Source organism: Stigmatopora nigra, chromosome 10 (genome assembly GCF_051989575.1).
Source record: "Stigmatopora nigra isolate UIUO_SnigA chromosome 10, RoL_Snig_1.1, whole genome shotgun sequence".
NCBI classification, from domain to species: domain Eukaryota; kingdom Metazoa; phylum Chordata; class Actinopteri; order Syngnathiformes; family Syngnathidae; genus Stigmatopora; species Stigmatopora nigra.
The window spans coordinates 7,373,455-7,400,197 of NC_135517.1; the positions used below are offsets into that span (position 1 = coordinate 7,373,455).

Sequence of the window (26,743 nt, forward strand, 5' to 3'; positions counted from 1 at the left end):
CAAGAGTTATGCAACCTATGACTCTGAAATGAAATATATCTCAGAATTTGATCAGATACTTCAAATAATAATTTGCATTTCCAGCACGTAACATATTCCTGCCAACGATAGTTCAGTAGTCATATTTTTCCACAGTTTGTCCAAAACAAGAATCCAGTAACCACAAAAAAATCAAAGCCAGTTTTCACAATTTTAAAAGGTTTTTTTTTTTTTGCCCAGTTTGATAAGTTGTCTTACTGATAATTACAATAAGATGTATAGAAGTCAAAGTCAACACTAAACCATAAAAGTACCCCAAAATGACATAACTTTCTGTGGGATGTCTGGAGTAAAGATTTGAGAGGAGGGGTTTGCTTGTGTCAGGTTTCATTTCTCCAAGTGGGAACAGTTTACTTTGGTTTTGAGCAGTCTTCTTTAGTGCAGCTGTGCTTCTTCAAAAACTTGAAATATTGGCAAGTCGTGTTGGCTGATGGATAAAAAAGACTGATTGCTATTTTTTTCCTTGAGATGGGGGTATAATTCAACCAGGAAAACACACTCATACTATTAAAACAACAACAATCAACAACAACAAAACAAATCAACATGAAGAGTCCCCGGATGGACATCATCTTCCAGGCTCTGTTTTTGATACACAGTAAGTGTGGCTGCCATCGTCATTTTCTTTTGTTGCATTATCACTAGTTAGGGAACCAAATAATGAAATCATTTATATTACCTGTTGTTGACAGGAAGCCTTATTGTAATGTCCATAAAAATGTAAATGTCAAGAAAACAATAAAACTAATGCGAATTCACAGTTTAGAAAGCAGTGATTGGATTTGTTTGATTTTGTCCAATGACAAAACATTGACATGAAGTGAATTTAAAGAAAATCTCAATTTTAAGCATACGTACATTTACATTTGTCAATTAGGTATGAGCAAGCATTGTTAAAATACTGTTATAAAATGCTTTCTTTAAAATACACTGATCCAGGGTCCACTCTTTTCCGAATATATCAATATATCAAACTCATTTTAGTATGTAGGTCAGAATTTGGTTTTAAGCAGGCTGGACCAGCAGCAAAAACCTGGTTTATACGTTACAATTAATAAGTATAGGGTGACAATATAATCTCTGATATTACATCTCATGTTGGAATATAAATAATTATGACTGTTAATGTGATTCAACTGTGGTTGTTTTCCAGTTTCTGCGATCTTCCTCTTCACGGCAGGTGCGTTCCAGCTGTTTGTGTGTCTGTGCATGTGTTTGTACCAACAGTTTTTCAAAGTGTGTGATAGTATTTGAGAACTGTAAAGTTCTTCCAAATTGCTGACCAGACTCAAGATAAAACGAGTCATTTATTTTTCCAAGAAATAGTTGCCAGAGAATCTGTTAACGAGCACATTAACATGCACAAAGTGTTCCACTAAACAGCGTAAAGTGAAATTTTAAATGAGCTTGAAAGAAGTAAAATGCTGCAAATCACTCAACACTTTGAAATGTTTTTTTCTATATAATATCCAAATCTCATTTGTCATTCTGTGTGGCCCTCAGTACAAGGCCAACCAGATAGCAGCAGTATTGTACCTGGCTACAATGTGAGCGCCCCGGCCGGCTCTACCGTGACGTTACAGTGCGTCAGTGGCCGCATGGTGTGGACCAGGGACAACCTGAAAGACAGACAGAGGGTCGTGCACTGGGACCTGTACCGGCCTCATGCGGACAATAGCATGGAGAGAATATTAGACATGTACTCCGCAGGAGAGCAGAGGATATACAACTCTTACAACATGAAACGCGTTGGTCTTAGTCAAAAAGCCTTCAAGGATGGGAACTTCTCTCTGTTCATCAAAGGTCAGACTCACAAACTCCGATGCATGAATGCATTGCTATAGAAGTATTTTCTTTTGAAATGTAACTCTTGGACTACAGTGACTTTGAAACGTCAACTTTTGTTTAAGCAAACGTTTTTTATCCTACCATTATTTTATGATTTATATTTTTGATATTATTATTTTATATTATTTGAATCCAGCGTGATTTATTGTTAGAGTAAAACACCAGGCGTGTGTATATAAATATTAGGGGTGTAACAATAAATTGATCCAAATTAATTTGACAGAAATGCAAAATTTTAATCAAAATTGTCCCACTTTGCATTTGCTATATATTGTTTGACATCCTTCCTATTAATATGGACATCATAAGTCACTGCCAGGTGTTTGCTTTTCAAAAGGTGGCGAATAAGTTAGTTTTTCTATTATGTCAATGATTTTTCCTAATACTAAATCATTTGACTTGTTGTTAGACGTGACAATGAACGACAGAGGTCTGTACTCTTGCAATCTCCATCATCTCTACTGCCACATATACGAGACGGTCCGGGTACAACTGAATGTCACTAAATCACGTATGTCCCCATCTCCCGGTCTGATGCGAAACGCAAAAACGTGATAAAGGGGACTGATGACCTTTTCCGATCTGCATTTCCAGGTCGTAAAGAGCAGCGCTTCTGGGATGGCCAAAAAGCCGTGTTCGTGGTTCTACTGGGCAGCACCGTGGTGCTGCCGTGTGTCAACAGGAGAAACGTGTGGACAGATTGGAGTAACGAGGAGGAGAATCAGCAGGTGGGCCTGACATCATCTCTGACAATGTGAGCCAAATGACCCAAAAACCTTTTGACCCACAGGTGGTTCACTGGGACCGTCAATTTCCGGGAATCCACCACGATCGCGCAGACCGCCTAGTGGACCTGTACGCCTCTGGCGAGCAACGTAGCTACGGAGCCTCGTTCCTTCGAAGAAAGATGAACATCAGCAACCAAGCCTTTACAGAGGGAGACTTCTCACTCACTATATCTGATTTGCAGGTACACCATGAGTGCGATTATTTAATCTTTCAAATGATATACAGTAATATTAACAGTAAAACGGTTGCACATTTACTGCTCTATGCCGATTCCAGAGACGTTTCCTTATTCACGCAGCTCTTGTCAAGTCTTGCTTTATTGCTCTATTGGGGCAAATATTTCATTATGTTTAAAATAGCGGAACACTAATACTGTAAACTTAAAACAAACAGTACGTCATGTGTCTGGAGGGACTTTTATAAAAATCACTATGTCCCATTTGTAACCATCTGTAGATAAGCCCTGCAGCAGTTACCTGAAGTAGGCTCCGGCACCCCTCGGGCTGCTTGGGAGGATAAGTGGTTCAGAAAATGTTTTCTTTAATTCTTGAAATACTTAAGGGCTACTGTAGAGACCTAGTTCACTTTTATACCAATATATTTTGACACAAAGTGTATGTCGTTGATAACAGACTTATTTATTGACTTATTTTTCCTGCATTTGAACTGTTTAGGCCACTGATGAAGGCATGTACTCATGTCACCTCCATCATCATTACTGTGGTTTGCATGAGAGGAGACAATTTCAGGTTAACGTGGAATCCCCAGTGATTCACGCCACAGTTCCAGCCAAAGCACTGCCCAGCGCAGACAAAGGTAAGCGATTGTCACCATTAATGTCATTGTTTTTCCACTAATGTGTCATAGAAAAAAAATCGCAAAATGCATAACTTCATTTCTATTTTTAAATGAACCAGAATCAATTTGATAGGAAATCATGAATTAAAAGAAACAATTTCACCATTAATTTGATTCTTTTCACCATTTTTCAATAAGGTGTTATGTATTCAAAATAACAACACTGGCAGAATGTTTACTACAATATATATTATATGCCCTTTGTGATGGAATGGGAGAGTCAAGATGGTCTTCCTACATTAAAATTTTAACTTAAGTTATCAAAAACTCAAAAGAAATGCATATTTACCCTTAAAATGACCCAGAGAAACTTGGTCCCATAAAAGTGATTACTCACCAGAATGTATTCACTCCCTCTTACTTCTACTCTCTCTCTCTCACACACACACACACACACACATACTCAAACACACACACACACACACACACACACACACAGACACACACACACTCCACAGTTCAGGTCAGGATGAGTGCTTTAACAGACTTGGTCTTGAAGTATCTCAAGTGCAATTAAGAGCAAAAAGAAAAACAAAACTTCACATCTGTTCTCCACCTGATTTTTGTCCTTTGTGTCCAACTCCTGCGACTTCACCTTCCATCTTCCCAGCGTGAGAAAGCCCCCATTTCTGTTTATTTCATTTGTTTTTCTTGCTACCTCAGCTTGACTGACGCCAGTTCCCTCAAAACCACACGTACACACACATTCACACTCACACGCACATTTGCACACACTCCCCATTCACCAAGAAAGGACTTGCTTACTCTTTCCTAAAACAATTTTCTCATTGAATTTTCTTCCTAATGAGTCTGTTTGTGTGTTAGTCTGGGTGTTACAGGAAGTGATGTTGTTTGTTGTACACAAACCGCATTCTTCTCTTGATGTGCACATTCATTTATGAAATCACATTTTTCAATGTAGGAAAGGAGAGGAGATTAAGTGTGAATGGAGTCGGTCTGTTTTGAGTTGGAGTTACTAACGTTAGATGTGGCAAAATCATTGAGACGGCTCCGGACAAATTCCTGTGGTTGGATATGCATTTGTGTGTGTGTGTGTTTTACCAGCATTTGTCAAAGTGTGTGAAGTGGGCGGTAGAGGACAGGCGAGGCGTGTGTGCCAAAATGATCTCATTCCACTGGAATTGTATCCACAGGAGTTGCAATGCATCTCTGCCCTCACAATTAATCCTCCCCTCTCAGCCAAAACCTCTATCCTTCCTCTAAAAACAAATTTTCAAGTATGATTCAATTAAATTAAATTTTCCCCCAGAGGGATTAGAAGTATCACACCAAAACAAAAAATATAATCCAGACATAAACATAAATCCTTGAAGGAAAGTAAAATGTAAACATTCTTAACTGCTCGTACAAGTTCAACAGCAAGTACTAAAACATTTTTTAATTAAAAAGAAGAAAAGTTAAATCTGCACTGGCCCACACAGATCATCATCACATAGACAATGGATAGAAAAGGTCTACACCCACCTGTTAAAAAGCTACATTTTTGTGGTATGATAAATTAAACAAGGTAAATTGTGCCAAGCTTTTCCTCTCTGATCTTTTCAGTGCAGTCTTATTTTTTCCAAAAGAACTCTCCCACATCTGTTTGGTAGAAATCATGTGAAGTTAATGAAACCAAGGTTAAAAACCTTTGGCCATAGAGCCAAAAGGTATTTTGATGTAAACAAAACACACCCCTTATAATCAAAAGAACATCAGAAGTGACACATGGAGTTGATTGTCCCATTCTTTGAGGAATTTTGTGTTCAGCTGGAATTGAGGCCTTCAAACAAACTAGATGGAGGAAATGTATTAACAGTTTGAAAGAAAACAAAAAAAGTCTACTCATAGTTTGTTTTGAAGGGATCCAATCACTACAATATCTGAGTGATTTGCTTTTCCTTCACAAATATCATTTTATTTTTAATGAGGGTGTGTCACACAAACAGTGTAAAATGTTTGTTCGTCTCATTTGTTTTGTTGTTGTATTTTTTTTTGCATTTTTCTGCATCTATGCAGCAAAATGTCCTGTGTTATTCATGTATTATTATTTTTGACCTATTTCAATGCTGCCTCGTATTTTACCAGCTCAAATTACGCTATAACATCATTTTTTTACTCTTCGAAATTGCAGTAATTTTCTTCTTTGAATAAGAAATTCTAGAAAGAAGCCTTTTAGGAAACAATGACGATTGCTAAAAAGCAACTAAAAAAGCATTTCACCCTCTAGTTCCCAGGTCTCAAATCAAGGTATACTATTCACTTTTGGAGGTTCCACTTTTATAATAATACTGCAGTTAGTTGGACACAAACGTAGAGAGTGATCTAAAAGCTGATCATCTGATATCTCCCACTCCTCCGGCCCCCCTTTTTCTGACTGTCTACTGCCATATTGACTTTGGCTCCCGTTGACAGCTGGAAAGCTAACTGGAGCACCCCTCCCTCCCTGTTAGAATACCACATGCCCAGGTTTATTTTCCTGTCTTCATTCGGAGGGGAAAGTATTTTTGGTTGGAAAAGTCAAAAAAATAAGAAGTGGAGTGCACCAAGCAGCTTTTATGAAAATAAGACTGGGACTGGGAGAGAATAAGACGTGGCTCATCTCTTCTTTCATTCATCCCCCTGTGATCCAACAGATGTAAAAGTAATCAGAGTAGCATTTCTACCAACACAAAGATTGCTATCACAAGTTAAGTTGAGCAAATTTAGGGTGTAGTATTAGGGTAGGGTATTTAGGGTGTGTACTTAGGGTAGGGTATTTAGGGTGTGTACTTAGGGTAGGGTATTTAGGGTGTGTACTTAGGGTAGGGTATTTAGGGTGTGTACTTAGGGTATAGTTTTTGCATTGGTACTCGTATCAGAAGGGCCCTAATTCAACAATAAAATGCAGGTACTATCATGCTCATGCTAAGAAACAACACGCCAATGCTGCTCAATTTATACTCATAGAATTTTAAGATGAGGAGAAAAAATTAAACTATATTTTTGAGCCAAGGTTTTTTCTGGTAAGTGTTGTTGAATTTATTAATTTATCAGTCATAATTTTGATGTGTGGGCCTTAACGGTAAGATTGTTCAACCAATTATGCCAAGATGGCAATTATTTTACATTGAAGTATGTATGCGGTCATTTAAAACATAAGGATACAAAATTGTAGCTTCATCTTCATATTGGATTGGTGGCAAACGAAAAAAAATGACAAAAGGATCCACATTTGAACACTTCAAGATCCAAGTAGAGGAGGATATATATATGACTGTGTCAAGCCTTCCTTCACTGTCATTCGTCATCTTTTTTGGTTTGACTGCAAAGAACAGTGTGTCATATGGCGGACTGTTTGCTTTTGGCTTGCATATGCTGAGTGTGAACTTCTTAACCTCATACAAGTCTGCTATTTATTCCAACGGGAAATGAGCTCAACATTTTAGTACAGTCAGGATATGAGTGTTTGAAAAACAAAGAAGCTGTATTGATGCTACCCCATGTTTGGACTAAAATCATGTGTAAAGTAAATTAAGAAATATTTAGTAAGCTTAGGGAGCACGGGTGGCTAACTTTGAATATGGATCAGGCTCATTGGTAGACTGCAACAGCAATTGATCTGGTCCATTTACGGTGGAAAAATCCAAAATGATTGGATGGACTGAAAAATCCTGTTAACCTCAGTGAAACAATTTCTGTGTCTATATTTTCTTGTTTATTTATCTCTGCCAATGTTTACATAATGTTTAATGTTTTTTTTGTTATTAAAATGTGTGTGGGTAGGGGGTTATTGCAAGTCATGCCAAATTGGTCGATTGAGCGATGAGCCAATGGTTGTTTTCTTTTCCTTTCAGATGTCAATGAAGGGGACTCACCACAGGTCATCACCGTTGTGATACCCGAACAAAGACATCACTTTCTTTTGCCGCTGGGATTCGTCCTCACCGCATTTCTCCTTCTGGCATTTGTTGTCCTCATCATTATCCTCATCACACGCAGACGTAAAACAGGTCTGAAGAACATTAAAGTAACATGCTCATGAATTTGTATTTTTAAAAGTTGCAATCATTCTTAACATTTTGTATCACACTCATTTTTCTTTTTATTTCAGAGTTGTATTCAGTGGAATCGACAAGGTTGGTATTTACTGTGACATTTTTAAAACAAAATTCACAAATTCATTTTGCAGAAGAGTTTTTTTTATCTACACCTGCTAATAATGTATGTGACTGGCAGAAAAATAAAAGGTATTGCAGCTTCATAAAATGAACTGTGAAGCAGACAAGATAGAAAAGATTTTTTTCTTACATGTTAATTAGGTGAATGGCAGCATTTTGAACCAACTTTGGACATTTAAGTGGAAGTGTTAACTGTTATCCAGTTTTAAGGTAACATAATGAATGGACAAAGTGAAGGCGGGTAAATTCCAATTCATTTTTGAGTCCGGGGGTATAAGCAATATAGAGAATGGATGGATTTGCTTACATTCTGAACATAATACCTTTATGTTAGGTCCAACAGAAGTCACAGAGACTCAGAGGAGTTTGAGATGGAGGTCACAGAGGCTGCCTTTCCCATCAGGGAGCCGGATGACAGACTTGGTGAGTAAAAAATAAACTCGGTATTTATATGGCAGATTGTGATTAATTTCCTCTCGTGTCATTTGAAGATTATAAAAACAACTTGCTGAAAGAAGTCAACATGAATTCGCCAACAAAAGTCGTTGATCTGGATAAAGGTAGCAAATGTAAACACACAAAATAACTAGATCGTAACAAGTGATTTCACTTTTGTAGAGATGCAAAAGGGCTGCAAGTGAAAGAAATAACTATGGGGTCACTGGCTGGTCCAGAGGCTGTTCATCACGCCCAAAATGCTGGGAATTCTTGACGAGGCTGACTACAGATAATATGTAAGATATGTGTATGAGTGTGTGTGTGTGCCAAAAATGGTTGCATCCAAACCACACACAAAAACAAGCCTTCTTGTTTTTAAAGCCACAAAAACAATGAAAGTTTGATTCATCATGACATGTTACTCAACACTAAAGTACCACAGTGCCATCTTTATGTAATTAAATGCAAGTGCAGTACTGTATTTTAAAAGGCATCCGACTAGTTGTAAAGGTTTTTGTTACAGCTTTAAAATATGTCACTTAACATTCTGCTGTTGTTTTCTTGTATCCCAAAAAAACCAGAAGTTTCTTCTCTTCCAGTTTCTCTCTATCTTAGTTACAAAAGCAAATACTGCTCGATGCTTTCAGTTGTGGATTGTTTATAAACGTGTATGAATAAATGATTTTGAAAAATTCTTTAACAAGCAAAAATGCTCAGACATCATATTTCATTTATTCATTCTTTTGTGTCACAAACAGTCCCTGAACTCAAGACAAATGGCTTTTATGTACACTGTGAAGTTGTGTTGATCTCTCCTACAAAAACATGACACTCATATCTTCAACCTAAAATCGGGAAGTAAACCAGTTTGGTTCTGCACAAATCGGCCACTGTTTGGAAGGAAGCAGCAGTCATACGCTCACTTTGAGCGGCAGATAACTAGCTACAACATTCAAAGTCGAGTGGAAACACTCAAGCGCACACGCATGAGGAATATAACAGCAATTCCTAAATCACTTGTACTTAGTACAGTGAGTTTAAGAAAGGGGCGGAATTTGGGGGCAAATTGAGTGAGGGGGCTGTAAAGTCTTCTTGAAATGATCATCCGTGTCACTGCTGCTGTTCTGGCATCCAAACAAAGACAATCAACCTATGGAATACTGACAGATGACACCTCAGCAGCAATTGAACCGACAAGATTGAGAGCATTATTTGACAGAAAGCAGCACGTCACTTTGTATCCAAACAACTACCTAAAACAAATTACCATGTATCCACCATGGTGTGACATTACATCACTGAAAGTGTTTATGTGGTACGTGTACTGTACAAAGTGTACACCGTGTACAACAAGTGCTTAGTTTGTGTTGCACAAACTGGGGTCGCAATGTCTTTGTGCACACAGTGCTCATCAGCGTTAACAATGAGACCCGCTCCCTAAAATCATCCTTCCAAATCGTGCAATCCACTGACAGAAGCATGGGTCATGTGCATTCTGATACTTTAACCGGGCTGGTATGGTCATGTGCGTTGTGATACTTGAACCGGGCTGGTATGGTCTTCGTTCTGTCACATTTCACACTGGACCACTAAAAGTGCAGTGTTTAGGGGGCGGCAACCTTGGGGGCCATCTTGAAAAAGGCATCAAGAAGCCAGAGGATATACTTAAAACAACATCATGAGAGGTATAACAGTCATGGTCCCATTTTAGGCTGACTGACTGTTTATATTCCTGTAAAATTAAATGCCCATCTCTCTTTCCCCCTTTTCCCCTAATCAAACTAGACTAACACACGGAGAATGAATTCTCTGGCCTGGTCTGACAAGAAGCATGTTGGGATTTATCAAAGGTCGATGGTTCTTTTTGGGTCACAGCTCTCAAGTGTCTATAATGGAATCGGGCTCTAAAACCTCCAAAGGGGAAGAGCTGTCAGGGTCTGGAGGCGCAATTGTTTGGTCTGCTGCCGCACCGGCGATGCAAGTCCCACAACCCTGTGGGAGAAGGCGATATTAGTCGTGGTGTTTGGGAAAAGCAGCAGAAATGACCAACTGTGGGGTGATGTATGCATTCCCACCTGGGTGTCTATTTCTAAAGGGATGGTATGATGCTGGATCCATGGATGGACAAGAGACAGCTCCTCTCGCTGATCTTGGCTAAACCAAGGTTGGAGAGGCTGAAGCCCTCGCAACTTCTCCCTGTCCTCAGCCAAAACCTCAGCCTGGTTCCTGGAGTACAGGAGTATAAGGTGCACCTTCAATTAGTGGCATATCTTAAAATCTGTTTCATATATACGTAATGCGCGCCTGATAATAAGACACAGTAGTAGTTTGTAGTAGTGGTGATGGTTATAGTAGTCGTAGGGGATTGTGTTTTACGTCCAATAGAGGGAGCTGTGCTAAAGATAATTTCATACAATGATTAACCAATAGTATAAGGCCCACTGCCGGCTTTTGAGAAAATGGAAGTCTTGTAGTTGACATTTGTTGAGCGGAAAATGCGGTAATTTAAAAATAATTTTCCCATTAAAAAAAATGATTTAATGTTCTTTTAGGCCTCAAACAGTTGCCATAAAAAAACATTTAGTCTAAAAACTCCCCCCAAAAATAAAAAGGGAGTTGTAGTGTATGTTTGTTTTACAATAGAAGAAAAAACTGTAGATAGAGAACAGTGTGTGTGTGTCAGCGTGTGTACCTGGTACGAATCTGGTAAGTCATCATAACATGCTCTGACGTGTGCTGGATCATGCTCCAAAGCGAGCTCTCCACCTGATTGTCGAAGTTGTGTTGGTGCTCTGCGGGTGCTTCCTGGCTTTTGCGGGCTTTGCGGGAGGTGTCTGAGGAATCGTTGCTGGCAAAATATTTGCTGCTGTTGCTACTGCCTTTTGGGTCACAAAGAAGCTGAGAATCAGTCACCGCCACCCACTGAGCAAAAAAAGTTGTTCTTTCCAAGCTCATAGTAGAGAATTCACAAGCATGCTAATTTTGGACTTTTAAGATTTAACATGTTATTTGATTATAGTTTTATGAATTCACCAGTAGCAGGTGTCAGCAATAAGGAATACATGTTTATGTGAGCTTATATTGCGACAAGTTGGAATACAAAATTAAAAGTGGGTCAGAGGTGACCTCAAAGTTAAATAGAACAATTAAGGTGATTGTGGTTGTTTTTTTATCTTTCCACTGTCCTTCAGAAGTAAAAAAAAAATGCAAAATCCATTTGGGATTCTCACCAGTGTGTGAGGTAGAGGTTCCATTGGAGCCAGAACCAGATCCAGATCCAAGCGAGCCTCCAGATTCTCCTGATCCAGATCCAGAAGCATTAGAGCCTGTCCCTGATCGTGCATCTTCTTGCAGCAGGAGGTCAAGCAGCTCACTGGATGTTGATTGAGCATCATGGTTCCCAGAATCACTTGGGGGATTGCCCTGGAGAAGCGAGAATGTTTAGTCAAAACCTTAAAGTGATTGAGAGAAGTGTACACAAAAATTGCGACAGTGAAAAGGACCTGGTGAATGAAAACGGAATCTGTGCTAAAGGCAAACGTGTTACTTGTGATGAGACATGTTTTTTTGTGATCACCTCATTGCCACCCGCCTCATGAAGGCTTTCTGTGTGGTTGTGTCCAATGCTGCTCTGTCCTTCGCTTGGTTTGGGCAGTTCCTCCTGCAGCAAGTTGAGCTGAAGTGGAGAACTTGAGCGTGAGCTTGAAAACAAAGCTCGTGGGCCCGCCGTCTCCTCTTCCTCCTCCCCCGCAGAGGAACAAGCTCCAGGTGAGCCGAGGAGTGGACCTGGAGAGGGCTGATGTTGTGGCACAAGCCGAGCAGGGAACTGGGGTTGCGGGAATTGGGGGGCAGGGGTGAGCCCTGCCATGGTGATGGGAGCTTGTGGCAGCATAGATGCAGTGGTGGCAGGGTAAATTGACGGATAACCTGGAGTGAAACTCGGGTAGTTGGGAAGGAGGACAGCCATAACTGGCGTCATGAAGGAATTCATATTTTGGCTTGGAACCAGCGGTTGCATGTTGTGTAAATTGGGCACATTCTGCAGATTCTGAATGGGTTCCATTTGGATATGCTGCATGCCTGGCAGGTTCTGGTTTTGCTGCATGAGATGAAAGTTGTAGTTGAGCTGGGTCTGGTCAGGGGGCTGCGCCACCATGGGAGGGGCTCCAGGTAGCTGGTGCAATCTAGGCGGTTGCTCTAGGCCCGGTTGGGTCGCCAACATGGGAAAAATTGGTGCTTGAAGTGGCGATGTTTGATTGAATGGCGCTGCCATATGCAGCTGGGAAGATTCGGAGGAGGGCCATGAGGAGTCTGGGACACGACGAGAAGCTCCAGGTGGAGAGGCATAGCTATCTGATGAGCCCATGGGTCTGGGGCGCCTAAGTCTGGGTTTTACTCTTCTTGAGCGATTCAGCCCACTCACGTTTATTGGACGTGGATACTCACCTGTTGCAAATTTAGACGGTTTGGAAGAAGTTTAGTGTGCAAAAGAACGTTCATTAGCATACATGCGTACACACCTCTGTGTTTGGAGTGAGCCATTGAGCTGTTGTCCAGCTGGAGATAGAAACTGTAGGGGCTCTGCAGAATGCGATTGCGGAAACGGTCCACATACTCTTGCTCCTCCTTCTGGGTGTGAGCTGAAAGAACCTCCTTGGTGAGGCCTACAAACCTTCGCTCCTCAGGGGGAGGGCTCGGTGCAGGACGGACCACGGCAAGAGCAGCATCAGTGGGCTCGCTTCCCATTGGCACATCCTCTAGGGCTGTCGCCTCTTTTGAGAGAAATCAATGGTGTTAACAGGGAGAATTCTGGCATCTTTATGACAATTACGATTGCTTGTTTACTCAGTATTACATTTGTTTTGGAAAGTGAACGTGCATTTTGTAGGAAAACAGGGAGCTTGGACTCCCCACAACATCCTTGGGGTACATACCTGATTCAGGTTGCGGCACATGGACAATGGTGCTGCTGTACGAACACTGACTGGTGACAGAAACTACACTCATTGCCTTAGTGGACATGGTGATGTCTGTCAGAGGTGCTCCAACGACAGCTGCTGTGCTCGGGCCGACTGACACCTCACTTTCCAACATTGCCACTGGATAGAGACAAGAGACTTCAGGAAAAACAACACACGTTAACATTCCACTATTCCACATGAGACATGTTTATACCATCTGAAACAGCTTGAGTCGGGTCATTGACTCTGGCAGGTTTATCATCTTCAGAGGTAGAGGATGAGGAAGAAGAAGTGGCTAGGATGTGAGACTCACTCTTCCGTTTTAGAGCTGGTCCAGTGCAGCCCTCTAAATATCTGGATGAAGCCGGCAAAGACATACAGTTGAAAAATGGAGAACATGGAATTTGGGAAGTCAATGCATAAGGCCAAGGGTCCCATGTACCTAACAATGTTGTCCACACAGTTAATCTGCTGGTAGGAGGGAATGTGTGCCGTTTTACTGCTTTCTTCAGGCTCCTTCTCTTCAGGATGGGAGGCTATCGGAGGCAATTGCGCTATGGAAGAAGTGATTGAAACTAAGATTCAAATAAAAAACAGACCCTTAGAAGAGACATTGTGCCCTACTGGGCCTACCTGGGGCAGGTTGACTGAGAGTTTTGAGGCTGGAATCAAAATAAGTCTGCTGCCCCATATTCCTGACTCTTTTCACATCTGCACAGATTTGCTGAAGAGTCATCTGCCAGGAAGCAAAAACAATGTCATAAACCTTGGGGACAGTGTTGAAGCTTCACAGTGCGTACGCAGTGATTATGTGACTCACAGGTTCCCGGTGTGAGTCTTCCCACAAGTTACCGTTGCTGTCACTGGAAGAAGCTACACTGATGTAATGCTCATGAGAACCATTACTTCCTAAACTACCATAACCACTGGAACCATTGTTATGGACAGGCTGTGGGCAAAAAGGTTCATTAATGAAGGTGAACAGGAGACCCTTAAGAATGTTCTGAGGATGGTATATGAAAGCACTCATTTCTATAACTACCTGCAAAAAGAGCTTATAGATCTTGGCTTGCAAATCTTTAACTTCTTCATGAGTCACAGTTAAATCCGCTTTATTGGGAGCAGCAAACACATCCTCATTAAGCGGCGTCCTACACACAAGACAAGCAAGCACAACAACTGCATGAGTCTTTTTACACTACATCTACAACTCACCACCTTCTCTGATCAACGTTTGTGATCTTTTTTTCAGTTTTTTCCCCCTTACGTTCTGACTTTATGGCGTCCTATGATGAAGGCCACTTTGCGGCTCCAAGGATTGATGAAGCTTGACCAGCTGGTGTCCAACGTGATGTAGTCTCCATTCTGACAGCGCAACCGAATGGGCGAATGCTCAAACGGTGGCTGACCCGCATATTTCAACACTGTGTAAAAGGTATCACCATGAAATAACAAATACAAAAACTAATACTACTTTGAAGTTGTAGTCATCTAAGAGAGAGGTAGAGCCAAATCTTACCCTTTCGGTGCATAGACAGCACGAGGGCACGGTCGTCTGGATGAATGGTTGTCAGCAATGATGTGCCGATAAGATCTTGAGGAAGGTACCCAAGCAACGGCACTGCCCTGTAGAACATCAAACCAGGAGCAGAATGTATATGTAATACTAAGGGAATTCTTCAGATATTACCTGTCATCTACTTCAAGGAACACACAACCAGGTGAATGGGTGGTGGTGAAGATGCGCTTGTCTGTGGGGATTCGAGGCGCTGCGGAGTAAATAATGCACCCATTGATGGAGAAGTAAATTCAGTGGATAACATTACTGCTACATGGCATCAGGCATACATTTATACACAACATTTACAATAAGGCCGCATGTGTTGTGTAGGGGTTGCTGATAAATTACCTTCATATCCTGAAATGATCCGTTCGGCTAAGGCCAAGCAACAGAGCTCTTCTTTCTCCCCACTGTTCTCTTTCCCCTGCACTTTCAGCAGGTAAGGTGTGACGCGAAATGGATTGTAGCGCATTTCACCCTCGCGATCTTTGCCACCTCTGAAACACAAATGTGGTTGGTTTAAATGTAACTGTTTACAACAGTTGCATGATTGCCGTTTCATATCATTTCTACAATAGCTTTGTTACATTAATTTATTACAAATCACCAGACCTGATTCTACAGAAGAAAGACTTGACCTGGGCAGAGTCAAATAGAACTCCCACTGTGGAGGTAGCAACAGAGAAATGTCATTTATTTTCCTGTTAAGTTAAATACAGTCTTGTGCAAACACAAATGTAGGCATGCAACACTATAAATATGGAAAATAAAAAGGAGTAAGAGAATCTCATGAGTCTCACTATTCCATTAATTGCACGGCAAGAGCTATCTATATCCTTCACTATTTTCCAATAGGAAACACGTCTTAAATTTCTCCAGTGGATTTCTGCTCAATATTGGGGGATGTGGTGACCCGTTTTCCATCTTGGCTTGTAAGAGATACTGTGAGATCAAGAAGCTCTTTCCACTCAATCATGTTGCCAATAGACAGAATTAGTGGTAATTGCTCTTTAATTGAACAGTTTCTATACCAGATCACAGTGATCATAAAAGCTAGAATAGCTTTTCATGCTTGTTTTGGTGCAACATGTTTTTCCCCCATTAAGAATCACCAAATCAAATCATTAAGACAGAAAAGCAGCAAAAACACAAAAAAAACAAGAGTGGACGGAGTTGGTCCCCTCCCCAAAATATAGTAATAAAATTTAAAAAACTATCAAAAATACCTGCGTGCGAGTTGGTCCAAGGCGGGAGATGTGGCTGTGCCGTATGAGAATAGAAGACATTTACATCCTGGTGGAGAAGCAACTCCACAAACTTGGTTGACTCAAGGAATTTCCTTTTGCAGCACATGATACTCGGAGCCTGCTCGGAGGCATACAGAACGTAGCCGCTGGACAGGGAGAACACCACCACGAAGGAGTCCTACAAAAACACAGAGAAGTGCACGCACACGCACCCCAAGTCACAGACACACGCAAAAGCAGTAAACACATATACACTCACACACCACCCAGGCATATGGCAAAAATAAGGGACACATGCACAACTACAATGAGACTCAAAACAGGAGAAGATCATTTTCAGTGCAGCATCTGGGGTTAAAATATAAATAAATGAGTGGTCAATTTTAGCTTGTGTACCGTATTTTTAAGAGCGTGTTCAGAGGTGACGCTCTCCAGTTCTTCGCGAGTGCAAACGGTGGCACTGTTCTTCACATCCTGGTCATTTCGCATCAGTAATTTGTAATACTCGCTATTGGCTGCGGAGAGAAACATATGCACATTATAAAGACCTACGATTAGGTCAACTTTTTTTGTTTAGTTCCAGTGCAATTGATAGACATCCAATCACGTGGCTCTTTTAATCCATCAATGATGAGTTTGAATTAGTTTTTCCATTCGGTTACCTTGCACTTGCTTCACACACTTGAGAGCGTAATGCAAAGCCTCCACTGTGCTGGCTTTGCTTCGGCTGCGTTTGTCAGATGGCAGTCTCTTTTTCATCTCAGCCACTGTGTTTTTCATATGTTTGTGGATCTGACCTTTACTGCCATCTGTATTCACACTGCTGCACAAACAGACACACAAAGAGCAAACAAAAAGACGGTCCCTCAGGACATTGTGGATATGCTGAGTTTAATAATAATTGAGCCTGGCGTGGGGAGAGATTGCTCAATTTGATAGGATGAGTTAACCATGAGGTGTAAACTCGGCCCCTTGTGAAACATTGCATTATTAGTGGCCTAAAGACATTTTTAGCTACATTAGGAGTTCTAGAATTGTCAATATACCTCTTCATAGAAGCAGAGGTGGACCCTGTGCCGCTTCCAGTACTGTGATTGTCTGGGGAGGAGAGGTCGTGGGACCCACTAGCCATTTCTTCGTCTTCCTGCTGCAGTTCTCCACCTGATGGTCCGCACGCGTGAACGCTGACACATCGAGTTTGATGCCCTCTGGCTTGCTGTCGCGATGACTTCCGGTCTTTCCTGCCATCTTCTTCTGCGACTGTTGGTATCACAGGTTCCTTCCCATCTAGGCCGATTTCACCAGCCGGCATCTCTTCTCTTTGGTCATACATCATTGTCAATTTCGCCAATAACACTGATAAGCCAGGGTCTTCATATAATCAATGATAGGAATGGATTCCATAGGCTCGTTTCATTTGTGTAAGATTCTGAGAGGTTGGTTTGTCTTGAGCAGGACAAATATGAAATATGAAAAACAATTTTAATATTAGACAGTTCACGTATAATTGGTGGGGACCAATTATTAAAGATTATGCATTCGCAAACATTTTCATTTTGACAATCCAACTTGTCTTTACACAAGTGAGCATTCTTTCCCGGAATGCTTTGCTTTTTTAATTTCATTGCCTAATCGAGTCTTGGGCAAAGAGCCTAAAACTACTTTTATTTCTGCCAAAGACCTAACACATAATTGATTTCCAACTATACAATGATTATTTTGAACATATTTTCTAGGGAGAACATATATTTAAAATCATGCAAATCTTTGCTGTTTAAACTGTCATCCTGCCAAACCGCGGCACAGCAAATGGAAAACAAGCTTGTATTTTAAGCAAATGCAAACACTACATGTTGACAACTTTCCAGCTGTTAGGGATTTTTTGTTTAAAAATGATCATGAAAAAAGTGTTTCAATCAGCAATCTCAGATAAGCAGTAGAAAACCTTTTTTTTTTTTAGTATTATTGATTCATCAAATCGAATTTAACCCCCAGTAAGCAACTGCTATTATATAACTGTCATGAGCTTCCAATTTAGGGTGCTTTATGTATGTAAAATCCATAAAGAAAATTTAAGTTAACACAACACAGCTTTCTAAATTATTTACAAATGATATAGATTCAAGATGATATTCTGGGTTTAGAAGAAACTTCTTTTAGCACTCTCATATAGTATTAAAATATATCATCACCAGCTTTTCTATACCAATCACACTACATTAGCTGCTCAACAGTTAGTCAAGTCATGCCACACAAGCTTGTCTGTCCATTAGTGGCTCATAGGGTTTTGCATTTTTTTTCCTTATCACTATGTAAGAGTGTTTAGCAGCCTTCTCACAGTGAGCTGGTTTCCGGGTGTCAGTTCCAGCCCAGTCATGCAATGGCAAGAAGAATGAAGAAGCTGCAATTGTGCTGAGCGGAAGGAAAGCCACTGACGACAGCACAGCATGAGGAGTTCTTATAAGGTGGGAGGGGCAGGCGATAAAGCACATGTTACAGGTGATGTCACCCTACCCACGTTTTAGGCCCGCCCCAAGAGTCCTGGCAGATCTGACAAAGAATCAGAGTTTCTTGCTATAACGCAGACATTCAGCAGTCAATTGTTCTCGGCCTGTTCATGTTTTCACTACTTATGTTCAAACATTTCATTAAGTACCTAACTGCAATATGTAAAAAGGTAACAATCAACGAGAGAAAAATTGGGGTTTCAATCCTAATTTCAAAAGGTAATGTTCATCAACGGCAAGATGGGAGCACAGGAGAGGAATGGAAGAGCCACCTGTGGCTTGCAAGCCACAAGTTGATGATCTGTGACCACTTCCTTATTCCTTGCACTGTGAATGGTACAAGTTAATGTGTTGTTTGTGTGAGCTTTCACGTGTGAATACTAGAATTATGTTGGATGTTTTTTTTTAGTTTTTTTTTTTTTATCACCAGTGCTTCCTAACTATTTTATGTTGCTCATTAATTCCAGGGTGTTACAATGACATCATTCTCAGTCTTTAAAGACAGATCTTATGGACTAGTAAATTCGCATTGTTATTACTTTTTTACAACCATCAACAACAACAAAAAGCCAAAAATATAAGAAAAATCAAACCACACCAAAACAAACTGGACCACCTTTTAAACATTAAAGGGCTCTTAACCCAATCAGCAGATGACCAAAAAAATCTATTAAACTCAACAGATAAGTAACACTTATTACAATTGTTTACAAAACGCTTTTCTTAAAAAACGCGTTAGACAGCCCACAAACTTAATTTTATTATCTTTAAAAGGTGATTTCGCCGGAATTGTTAACTGAGACTCTTAACACAGTGGGTGTCTGTCCGGATTATTAATTGTTTTATGATTTGCTCATTTTGATCGCAGTCAAAATACACCAGTCACTTTAGATTCTTTAACAGTAACAGCACTCATTTTTGACAGTCCGCTGCGATATGGCAGACATGTTACTCAACGTTAGCTACTAATTGGCTCCACGCCGAGAACATCCAACAGTCGCCGCAACAACGTGCTCGATTTAAGAAAGTTTACAGAGAGATCCCTCTAATTTAACTTAAAAACAATAAAAGCACTACTTTATGCCTTTACTTTTATGAGGAGATAGACAAGACGGCTAGCTAGCTGGCCTAATGGCAATGCCTCAAAACATATCAAAAATCAACTACGACAAATATTTACCTTTTTCTCCGTGTTCGTGACCCCAAGTGAATGTATCTGTCCGTGAACAGTTTGTACGATCGTGATCAAAAATATATTAATTTAGATCGCAGTCACAAAGCTAAATCACCTAGTATTCCCGAGCTCCTGACACAGTTGTGCAACGTGAGTCCAATTCGGTATGGCCCCGCCCAGTGAACGCTGATTCGTCTACATAAATTCCAAGTGTTCTCTTAATGGCTCATAACATCCCTAGTGGGTGTGTCCATAATACTGGTTTGTTAAACCAGTGTTGGTTCACGTGGACCTCCATGTTACGCAACAGGGAGAAAACAAGCATAGGGACGAACTGCGCGTGCGTATGACACTTTGGGCCAATCCATTCGTCCCTCTTCATTAGTGAAGGAATTAGTTGAGGCACCTTTCATCACATTAAAGTTATTAAAGTCGTCCAAACATCTCACTTAACATGACTTTCAATCGGTTCATGGGGCATTGAGTAGATTTTTTATTTGCTTTTTGAAAGCTGCACAAAAAAACTATAGACACTAAGTATTAGATCTGACAATTCCCATACTTGCACCACCAAAAAAGTGTAAAAATGTTTCAGGCAATTTTATTTTCATTCTTTTTCTCTTGCCAAAAGCTTCAGGACTTATAGTGGTTAGTATAAATGGCATTCATTCATTTTCCATACCATTTACCTCGCAAGGGTCGCGGGGGTGCTGGAGCCTATCCCAGCTATCAACAGGCAGCCGGCGGTGGACAGCCTTAATTGGTTGCCAGCCAATCACAAGGCACAGAGCTATAAACACCCCTACTCAGGGGCAATTTAGAGTGTTAATCCAGCCTACCATGCATTTTTGGGGGGGATGTGGGAGTAAACCGGAGTACCCGGATAAAATCAACGCCAGCCCGCAAAAAAAAAAAAAAAAAAACAAGGAAATAATCAGAATAAGCTGTGTTCTCAATTAAAACATTCGGCGAACTATAGGTTTTGATACTTGTCGCAGGATGACGTCACTGCTTTGTTATGTAATCATCTGCCATTTTCACTTTTCCTTCCCAGCACATCTCCCAAAAGTAAGAGTGCAGAGGATGCAGACAAGCTTATCTCTTCCTTTTTGGTTTTCACTGAGCCAGATCAACCAAACCGTAAATAATGCAGTATTTAAATGTATTCAAAATGTTAAAAAAATCTATGAACAGCACAAAAAGATGGAAATGGTATTTCCACTTTATCATTGTTTTTTTAATTGAAATTAAATGTACTAGTAGCGTTAGGAGTAAATATGTCAAATTGAGAAATTTACTTTACTATACTTCCACCAGCAAGAATATAAAAATGACTCAAACCCCAGTGACAAAGTACTAATTAGACATCATTTAAGCATTTTAATCAGAAGCACAGCAGGGTATGCAATCATCCAGTGTTGGCACCTTACACACTGTCATTTCTCAAATTGTTTCTCTACAAACTCCAACAGCCACAGATTTAGCAGCAGTGGACATGACATCATGATTATTCAAGATATTTTTTATGCATACATTAGTATAACCAAGTAAGCTGCACAGTATGTTTGTGTACATTTAGAAGGCACAACTGACTCTTATGGGTTAAGAAATAATCATATATGTAAATCACTCAATGGGAAGCAGAAGCATTTAGAATCACTTTATAATGGTTTGTCTGTTGAGATAACAAAAAAGCACCAAAGTGAACTTTTTTTTCTAATAAGGGGACATTTCAAATGCTACAATCCTTCGAGGGTCATATATATAGTACTTATGAAAGACTAATTTTAATGCATTTGCGGGTTTAAAAGCTAAGAGCAAACATTATATTCACTTACTTTGTCGAACAGGTTTAGAATTTGTTTAGTTTAGAATTACCCAGTATTTTTTGAGGCTGTAGATTCCCCATGACTAATAACTAACAATAGCAAAAAAGAGCTGTCACATCACACCAAGTCATTCCTGAGACAATGACATGAACAGAGGCATAAACCACCATTGTTGTCTTTGAAATGAGAATTATTTCATATATTCACAACCGAATTTCATGATAACTTATTTTTCACCATCATAATTCATCAAGTACATATTGTTTTTTTTTCTTCCTTAGAATCAAAATATCTGCAAAACGTTAGGTGTCAAAGAACTCAGCCACAAGTGTATATATAAATAAGTTAAGGCATTGGGTCATACAATCTAATAGCTGTGTTTTGAAATCAGGCAAAAGTAAAACAGCACAGATGTACTCGCAGAGTGTAAGAAAAAAAATCCGAAATTGATTCGGTAGTAGGCACAACACACGAAGAAAATGTTACGTATTCCGAATAGCACACATCGGAACTTGGCACACACATTGTTGGCTAGTTAGGAAACATACAATGTAAAAAAAAAAAACACGAGGAATTTACAAACTACCTGTATACATATTTTGTTGTTGTAGGGATGGCCAAAGGGGGTATGTTTTGAGATAAGTTATTAAGAGCACTGGAAAAAGAGGCATCATTTTTTTAAATATTGTAATATTGGCTGAAATTGTATTCAATTAAATCATGATCAGTTTATGTATCTTTGGTATGTGGCACCTGTAGGGCTTTGTAGTCTGCCCAAATCATCTACTGAGGCACATGCGGGCACACATACAGAACAAGGAATGATGACCCCCTCTCCTTCAAAAAATAAAAATTGAACTAAGAAGCCATCGATCATGTGACTTCTGACACTGCCTTTCAGTGATGCATGTTGCTCGTCTCTTCTTTGCTCAACTCCTCTGCTTGACGTTCATTTATGATTTAGACCAGACTGAAACCAAAGAGAATAGTAATTGCAAATTTGGAATATTAGATTTGTACGCCTGTCTAGCACATGATTTGAACAAAAAAAAATCCCAACTGTAACCCTTCAATAATTATATGATGCACGTATGCAAGTAAGCAAAAGTTAGGAGTACAACACAACCTGAAATATTTTCTACATGACATTTTGATTCAAGTGATACTCACTAATAATGATGACTACTATGATCAGGAGGACAGCTATCAGGATAGCCCACATCTGTGGTAAAAAAAAAAACATAAAATAACACTTGGGTTAACTACAGTATAGATAAAAATATAAAAACATACATTTTCAGTTTAAAATTAATCACATGGCTTCGCAGACACATTGGTCCGACTTTATATTCCATTAAAATTTCACCTTGCAGTTTTTCCACCAGTACTTCCTCTTGAGCTTTGCAGCACTGGTTTCAAATTGGGATGCACCGGCTTGAAGTGCATCGGCTCGATCGTCCAGTTCCGATAATTTCTGGTCACGCTCTAGCACTTTGTCCACATTCACACGCATAATATCCACCACCTGTTTACAGACACCGCAATTCATGAATTGATTAGTTATTTGGGGTACAAAAAAAAGTGACCCTTTCGATAACATGTTCAAAGCCGCTTAAAGATTTTTTTGTTAATGGGAGCAGCATTTTTGGCCAACATTCAGCCAGTCCAGAAAATGAGTTGCCAATGTAGAAGTCTTAAAATTGCCCCCTAAAAGTGGACAGCTTTCTGACGCACTATATTTATATAGTGAAAATGCGGACGGGTGAAAGGGGAATGCACATATTATGCTTAATGCATGACAAAACTATTAGCAGTCGATGATAACTTTTCCATCTGCTACCACTGACCGAGACAATTCGGATTAAAGCCGAAATGGGGAAGACGAGATCAGTTTTAAAAAAAAATCCTGTACAAAAGTTGTTATACCTTGTACACAATTAGAAATGATCAAGAAATGTATCAAATACGGTAAAACGTATACGGCATGTTAGACAATAATCATAAATCTCATAAATCACTATATACAACAAACATCAAGAGTCAGAAAGAACAAACACATGTTCCACTGATCCACAAACCCTACTACTGCCACTCCCCTCAGACAAAGAGGAGTGTGCAGAGGAGTGTGCAAGCATTACATAACCGTGGACAGTGATTATATAACTTACCGGCAACCAATTGGAGGCTGTGAGGAAATGCTTAAAATTGACGTTGCTCGAGGGGCTAATTTCAGTTTAAAAAAAGAGGAAATAAAAATGAGATGGGTTTATTGTTGTGAAAGTTCAGAGCCATATTATGTTTGATCATTCTCAACCATGTTAATTGAGATGAAAAAATGTCTTTGCAGGAAAAATATTTCTCATAGTGGCAAAAACCAAGTGCAATGCCAAGGGTTACGCAACTCTCTGTTCAAGATTCACCAAGAAACAGTGAGTCATATGGCATCCAACGACAGTGAGGGGGAATCAATAGAAGCTCTGCACTGATTTCACTTAATGATAAAACCAGGGCAAAGAAAATTGACAACTTTCACAAGCAACGCTAAGGATAATTAGCAAAAAAAAAATATGTGGACTAAAATTCTATTATATCAGTTTTTTTTTTGGGAAAACAAAAAAATATCAGAAATAACACACAAATTCTAAATTTGGTGCTGTAAATGTAGCATATAAAAAGTTGTTACTCAACTCTTTAAAACAAACAAAACATATTGAATTGGTGTGTATTCTTCTATTCAGAACAAATGAATCCCCATAAGGTATGTTGCAGAAAACAGGTTGAACAACAGCCTCTTTGTAAATAATGATGTAATGTCCCATATTTAGACGTTCACAACATGGAAGGGAAAAGCTGCAGTTTCATCCGGGCAGTTATTTTAGTACCTCATCGACCTGGGCTTGGGTCTGCTGCAAACGCTTGTTGCTCGACCCTGCACCCGACCCTTCTGGAACTGAGCCTGACCTGGAGAAACATGAGATTTGATTTTAATTTGCATAAATATATAGCATTTTTTCTACAAATATAGGTACTGTTACACACACACACTACTCTTTTTTGCACATGTATAGTCTTCACACTCATATGCAGTTTCTTAATAAAGTTGAAATATTCTAATTTCTTTATCGAAATTGTTTTATGTGACCTAGATGTTTAACAACGTTTTGGATTAAGATATGACGTCATAATATCACTGATTCCTTGGTATTTGAAAAATCATAACACCACCAAAATACAATGGAAATATTGGTACACACTTATGGCATCTGCACTGCTTTTTCATCATTTTTATTTGCAAAGCACTTTGTGCAGCATTTTCTCTGCATGAAAAGTGCTATTACAATTATGGTTTGATTGATTGAAAATCGTCAGCGAAAATAATTATTAATTACAAATTAATGAATGGATTAAGCCTCATTCTAATACATGTACTTACTTGTATGACACATCATTAGAGTGATATACGTAGTTGTTATACTACATACTTGCCCAGGTGACACTATGGATCACTGTTCTATATGGTTGTGGCTAATAAACTGTTTGGGAAAGTGCAGGATTATTGAAGAAAAGCATTCTGTGTCGAATCCATCACTGGCGCAGATTAGTAAACGTGCGACATTCGATAAATCACGAGATGCAAACTCGTGCTAAAGAAAATTTGGCACAGTTTTTGCAGCTAAGAGCTAAAAAGCTAAACTTAAACAACCAAATAAATATGATGAGAGAAGTTATCGTAGTAGACACATTTTGTAGTAAATACATTTGACATTTGAACATTATTGCCCTTGAAACGACGGAGACTCGAATCTGTTCCATGAATCTACTTAATATTTGTCAATTGCAATTCTTTCCAGTGAGTTAATGGAAGTTATGATCGTTTTGTTGTAGAGAAGCTAACAGTTTGAGAGGTGCTCAATGATGAATTGGAGAAACAAGTACAGGGATAATGAGGTAGCCATAAAATAAGTTTAAGTAAATCATAAAAGTGACTTGGCTCGATTGTAGAAATGCGCTAGATGACTTGCAGTGAACTTGCGGGTACATTTCCTGCATTACGGGGTAGCACTTGTTGCATGCTAGCAGCTAAGTTTTGGGCGTATGCTACGTCCCATTTTTCACCAAACAACCAAGATCAATATTTCTAAACTCCTTCCACGCATCAAACAACCAGCCAGAAAATGAACGCAGATATTCTATATCGTTAAAACTTACATTGTGTGGCGAAAGTTGCCTGATCTTTACCGGATGTTTTATTTTTTTCCTGCGAGGTTCCAAGGCGTAACAATTTTGAGCTGCGTTGCAGTTGTACTGGGAAGTCGGAGCTTCCCACTTTCGAGTCGTAAAAAAGGCAACTACAGCGCCCCCTGAACTACAAAAATACATTTTTAAATCATTTAGTGTGGCTGACGTACTCTAATCACTCTTGCTCCTGTTTGTAAATGGATAATTATGAAAATTTTCATTTCAAATTATGTAGATGTGTTGTATGGTTTTTATTATTTTTGTGAACTTGGTGCACAATCTTGTTGATGTGGTGTTGCGTTCTGCGCATATTTGGACACCGATGATGCCTTGGCGACGTTAAAGTGTTATAAAATACGTACATGTGTATATTTATTTTTTTAAACGAAAACGCCAATTTGTTGTTGAAAATATTTTTACGAGGAGTACATGAATGCCACAGAATAAGACGTCATTCTTTCGCCAACAATGAAGAATTCCAAGTTGCATTGAAAACACGTACAAATAATCGGAAAATCACATTTTAAATTCATTTATGTACCAACCTCATAGGGTTTTATGTCCCGTACATTAAAGTTGCATCTTAAACATCGGATAATTAGTACATTCCTTTCGTCTCCATATGTGATGGTTAAAATTATTATTCAAAATATCGAGCCAGCCAGGAGTCGAACCTAGAATCTTCTGATCCGTAGTCAGACGCGTTATCCATTGCGCCACTGGCCCGGTGGTTGGAACTGGGTCCACATACGTTTTTATTGGTAATTAAAAAGCGGGGTTTTGTCGTTGCATACATCTTTGAAAAGTAGCGTCTTAACTGTGGACAGATGCTATAGTATTTTTGGTGACCCTCGTTTTTTCCTCTTTTGCTAAATACCTGTTACGTCTCTTTCCCAATTCTGCTTTCTAAAATAGTAAGTGCCTGTTGGAGGGCTTGGGTAAAGTCTCCTAAAACAGTGTTATAAAAATACAAAACAACACCGGATTAGTTTTTTAATAAATAGAATAAAGCATTGGCTTTTATATATAATTTAATACTACATTATGTTGATCCTGGTTGCAGTACCATTTTAGGCCACCGATTGTTTAACCA

At 39.5% G+C, this 26,743-nt stretch overlaps 3 protein-coding genes and 1 non-coding gene across 6 annotated transcripts; 1 reads left to right on the plus strand and 3 right to left on the minus strand.

Moving 5' to 3' along the window:
- Positions 1 to 393: 393 nt before the first annotated feature.
- LOC144202667 (matrix remodeling-associated protein 8-like) lies at positions 394 to 8,848 on the plus strand. Of its 2 annotated transcripts, XM_077725540.1 has the most exons (12): positions 394 to 637; positions 1,193 to 1,219; positions 1,543 to 1,842; positions 2,297 to 2,398; positions 2,482 to 2,615; positions 2,678 to 2,857; positions 3,351 to 3,492; positions 7,371 to 7,526; positions 7,628 to 7,652; positions 8,029 to 8,117; positions 8,186 to 8,254; positions 8,313 to 8,848. In XM_077725540.1, the coding sequence occupies exons 1-12, from the start codon at positions 586 to 588 to the stop codon at positions 8,333 to 8,335; spliced, it is 1,299 nt and encodes a 432-aa protein (XP_077581666.1). In that variant the 5' UTR covers positions 394 to 585; the 3' UTR covers positions 8,336 to 8,848. The 2 variants fall into 2 exon arrangements, with proteins under 2 accessions (XP_077581666.1, XP_077581665.1); XM_077725539.1 differs by having other exon boundaries at positions 8,186 to 8,324.
- per3 (period circadian clock 3) lies at positions 8,843 to 19,758 on the minus strand. Of its 2 annotated transcripts, none has more exons than XM_077725538.1 (22): positions 19,589 to 19,758; positions 16,948 to 17,347; positions 16,564 to 16,721; positions 16,298 to 16,416; positions 15,881 to 16,079; positions 15,267 to 15,318; positions 15,003 to 15,151; positions 14,784 to 14,862; positions 14,613 to 14,719; positions 14,361 to 14,517; positions 14,136 to 14,244; positions 13,914 to 14,042; positions 13,727 to 13,829; positions 13,536 to 13,647; positions 13,308 to 13,447; positions 13,067 to 13,231; positions 12,653 to 12,904; positions 11,710 to 12,578; positions 11,363 to 11,555; positions 10,825 to 11,011; positions 10,208 to 10,358; positions 8,843 to 10,124 (listed from the first exon to the last, which is right to left on the minus strand). In XM_077725538.1, the coding sequence occupies exons 2-22, from the start codon at positions 17,235 to 17,237 to the stop codon at positions 10,011 to 10,013; spliced, it is 3,834 nt and encodes a 1,277-aa protein (XP_077581664.1). In that variant the 5' UTR covers positions 17,238 to 17,347; positions 19,589 to 19,758; the 3' UTR covers positions 8,843 to 10,010. The 2 variants fall into 2 exon arrangements, with proteins under 2 accessions (XP_077581664.1, XP_077581662.1); XM_077725536.1 differs by having other exon boundaries at positions 16,564 to 16,724.
- A 1,184-nt stretch (positions 19,759 to 20,942) lies between these two features.
- Positions 20,943 to 25,753, minus strand: vamp3 (vesicle-associated membrane protein 3 (cellubrevin)). Its single transcript, XM_077727017.1, has 5 exons — positions 25,621 to 25,753; positions 24,294 to 24,372; positions 22,778 to 22,936; positions 22,582 to 22,633; positions 20,943 to 22,381 (listed from the first exon to the last, which is right to left on the minus strand). Coding segments are annotated over exons 1-5 (309 nt in total). The 5' UTR covers positions 25,623 to 25,753; the 3' UTR covers positions 20,943 to 22,364.
- A 550-nt stretch (positions 25,754 to 26,303) lies between these two features.
- trnar-acg (transfer RNA arginine (anticodon ACG)) lies at positions 26,304 to 26,376 on the minus strand. Its single transcript has one exon. It is a non-coding gene; the product is annotated as a tRNA-Arg (tRNA).
- Positions 26,377 to 26,743: the final 367 nt, after the last annotated feature.

Coding starts and splice junctions, on each gene's coding strand:
- per3 (XM_077725536.1), bottom strand. CDS start 17,237: ATGATGTATGACCAAAGAGAAGAGATGCCGGCTGGTGAAATCGGCCTA. Junction 16,725..16,947: donor ACCTCTGCTTCTATGAAGAG/GTATATTGACAA, acceptor CTGTTTGTGCAG/CAGTGTGAATACAGATGGCA. Junction 11,556..11,709: donor ATGAGGCGGGTGGCAATGAG/GTGATCACAAAA, acceptor TCGCTTCTCCAG/GGCAATCCCCCAAGTGATTC.
- LOC144202667 (XM_077725539.1), top strand. CDS start 586: ATGAAGAGTCCCCGGATGGACATCATCTTCCAGGCTCTGTTTTTGATA. Junction 1,220..1,542: donor GATCTTCCTCTTCACGGCAG/GTGCGTTCCAGC, acceptor TGTGGCCCTCAG/TACAAGGCCAACCAGATAGC. Junction 1,843..2,296: donor CTTCTCTCTGTTCATCAAAG/GTCAGACTCACA, acceptor ACTTGTTGTTAG/ACGTGACAATGAACGACAGA.
- vamp3 (XM_077727017.1), bottom strand. Junction 22,937..24,293: donor CCCAAGCCCAGGTCGATGAG/GTACTAAAATAA, acceptor GTCTGTAAACAG/GTGGTGGATATTATGCGTGT. Junction 22,634..22,777: donor ACTGGTGGAAAAACTGCAAG/GTGAAATTTTAA, acceptor TTTTTACCACAG/ATGTGGGCTATCCTGATAGC.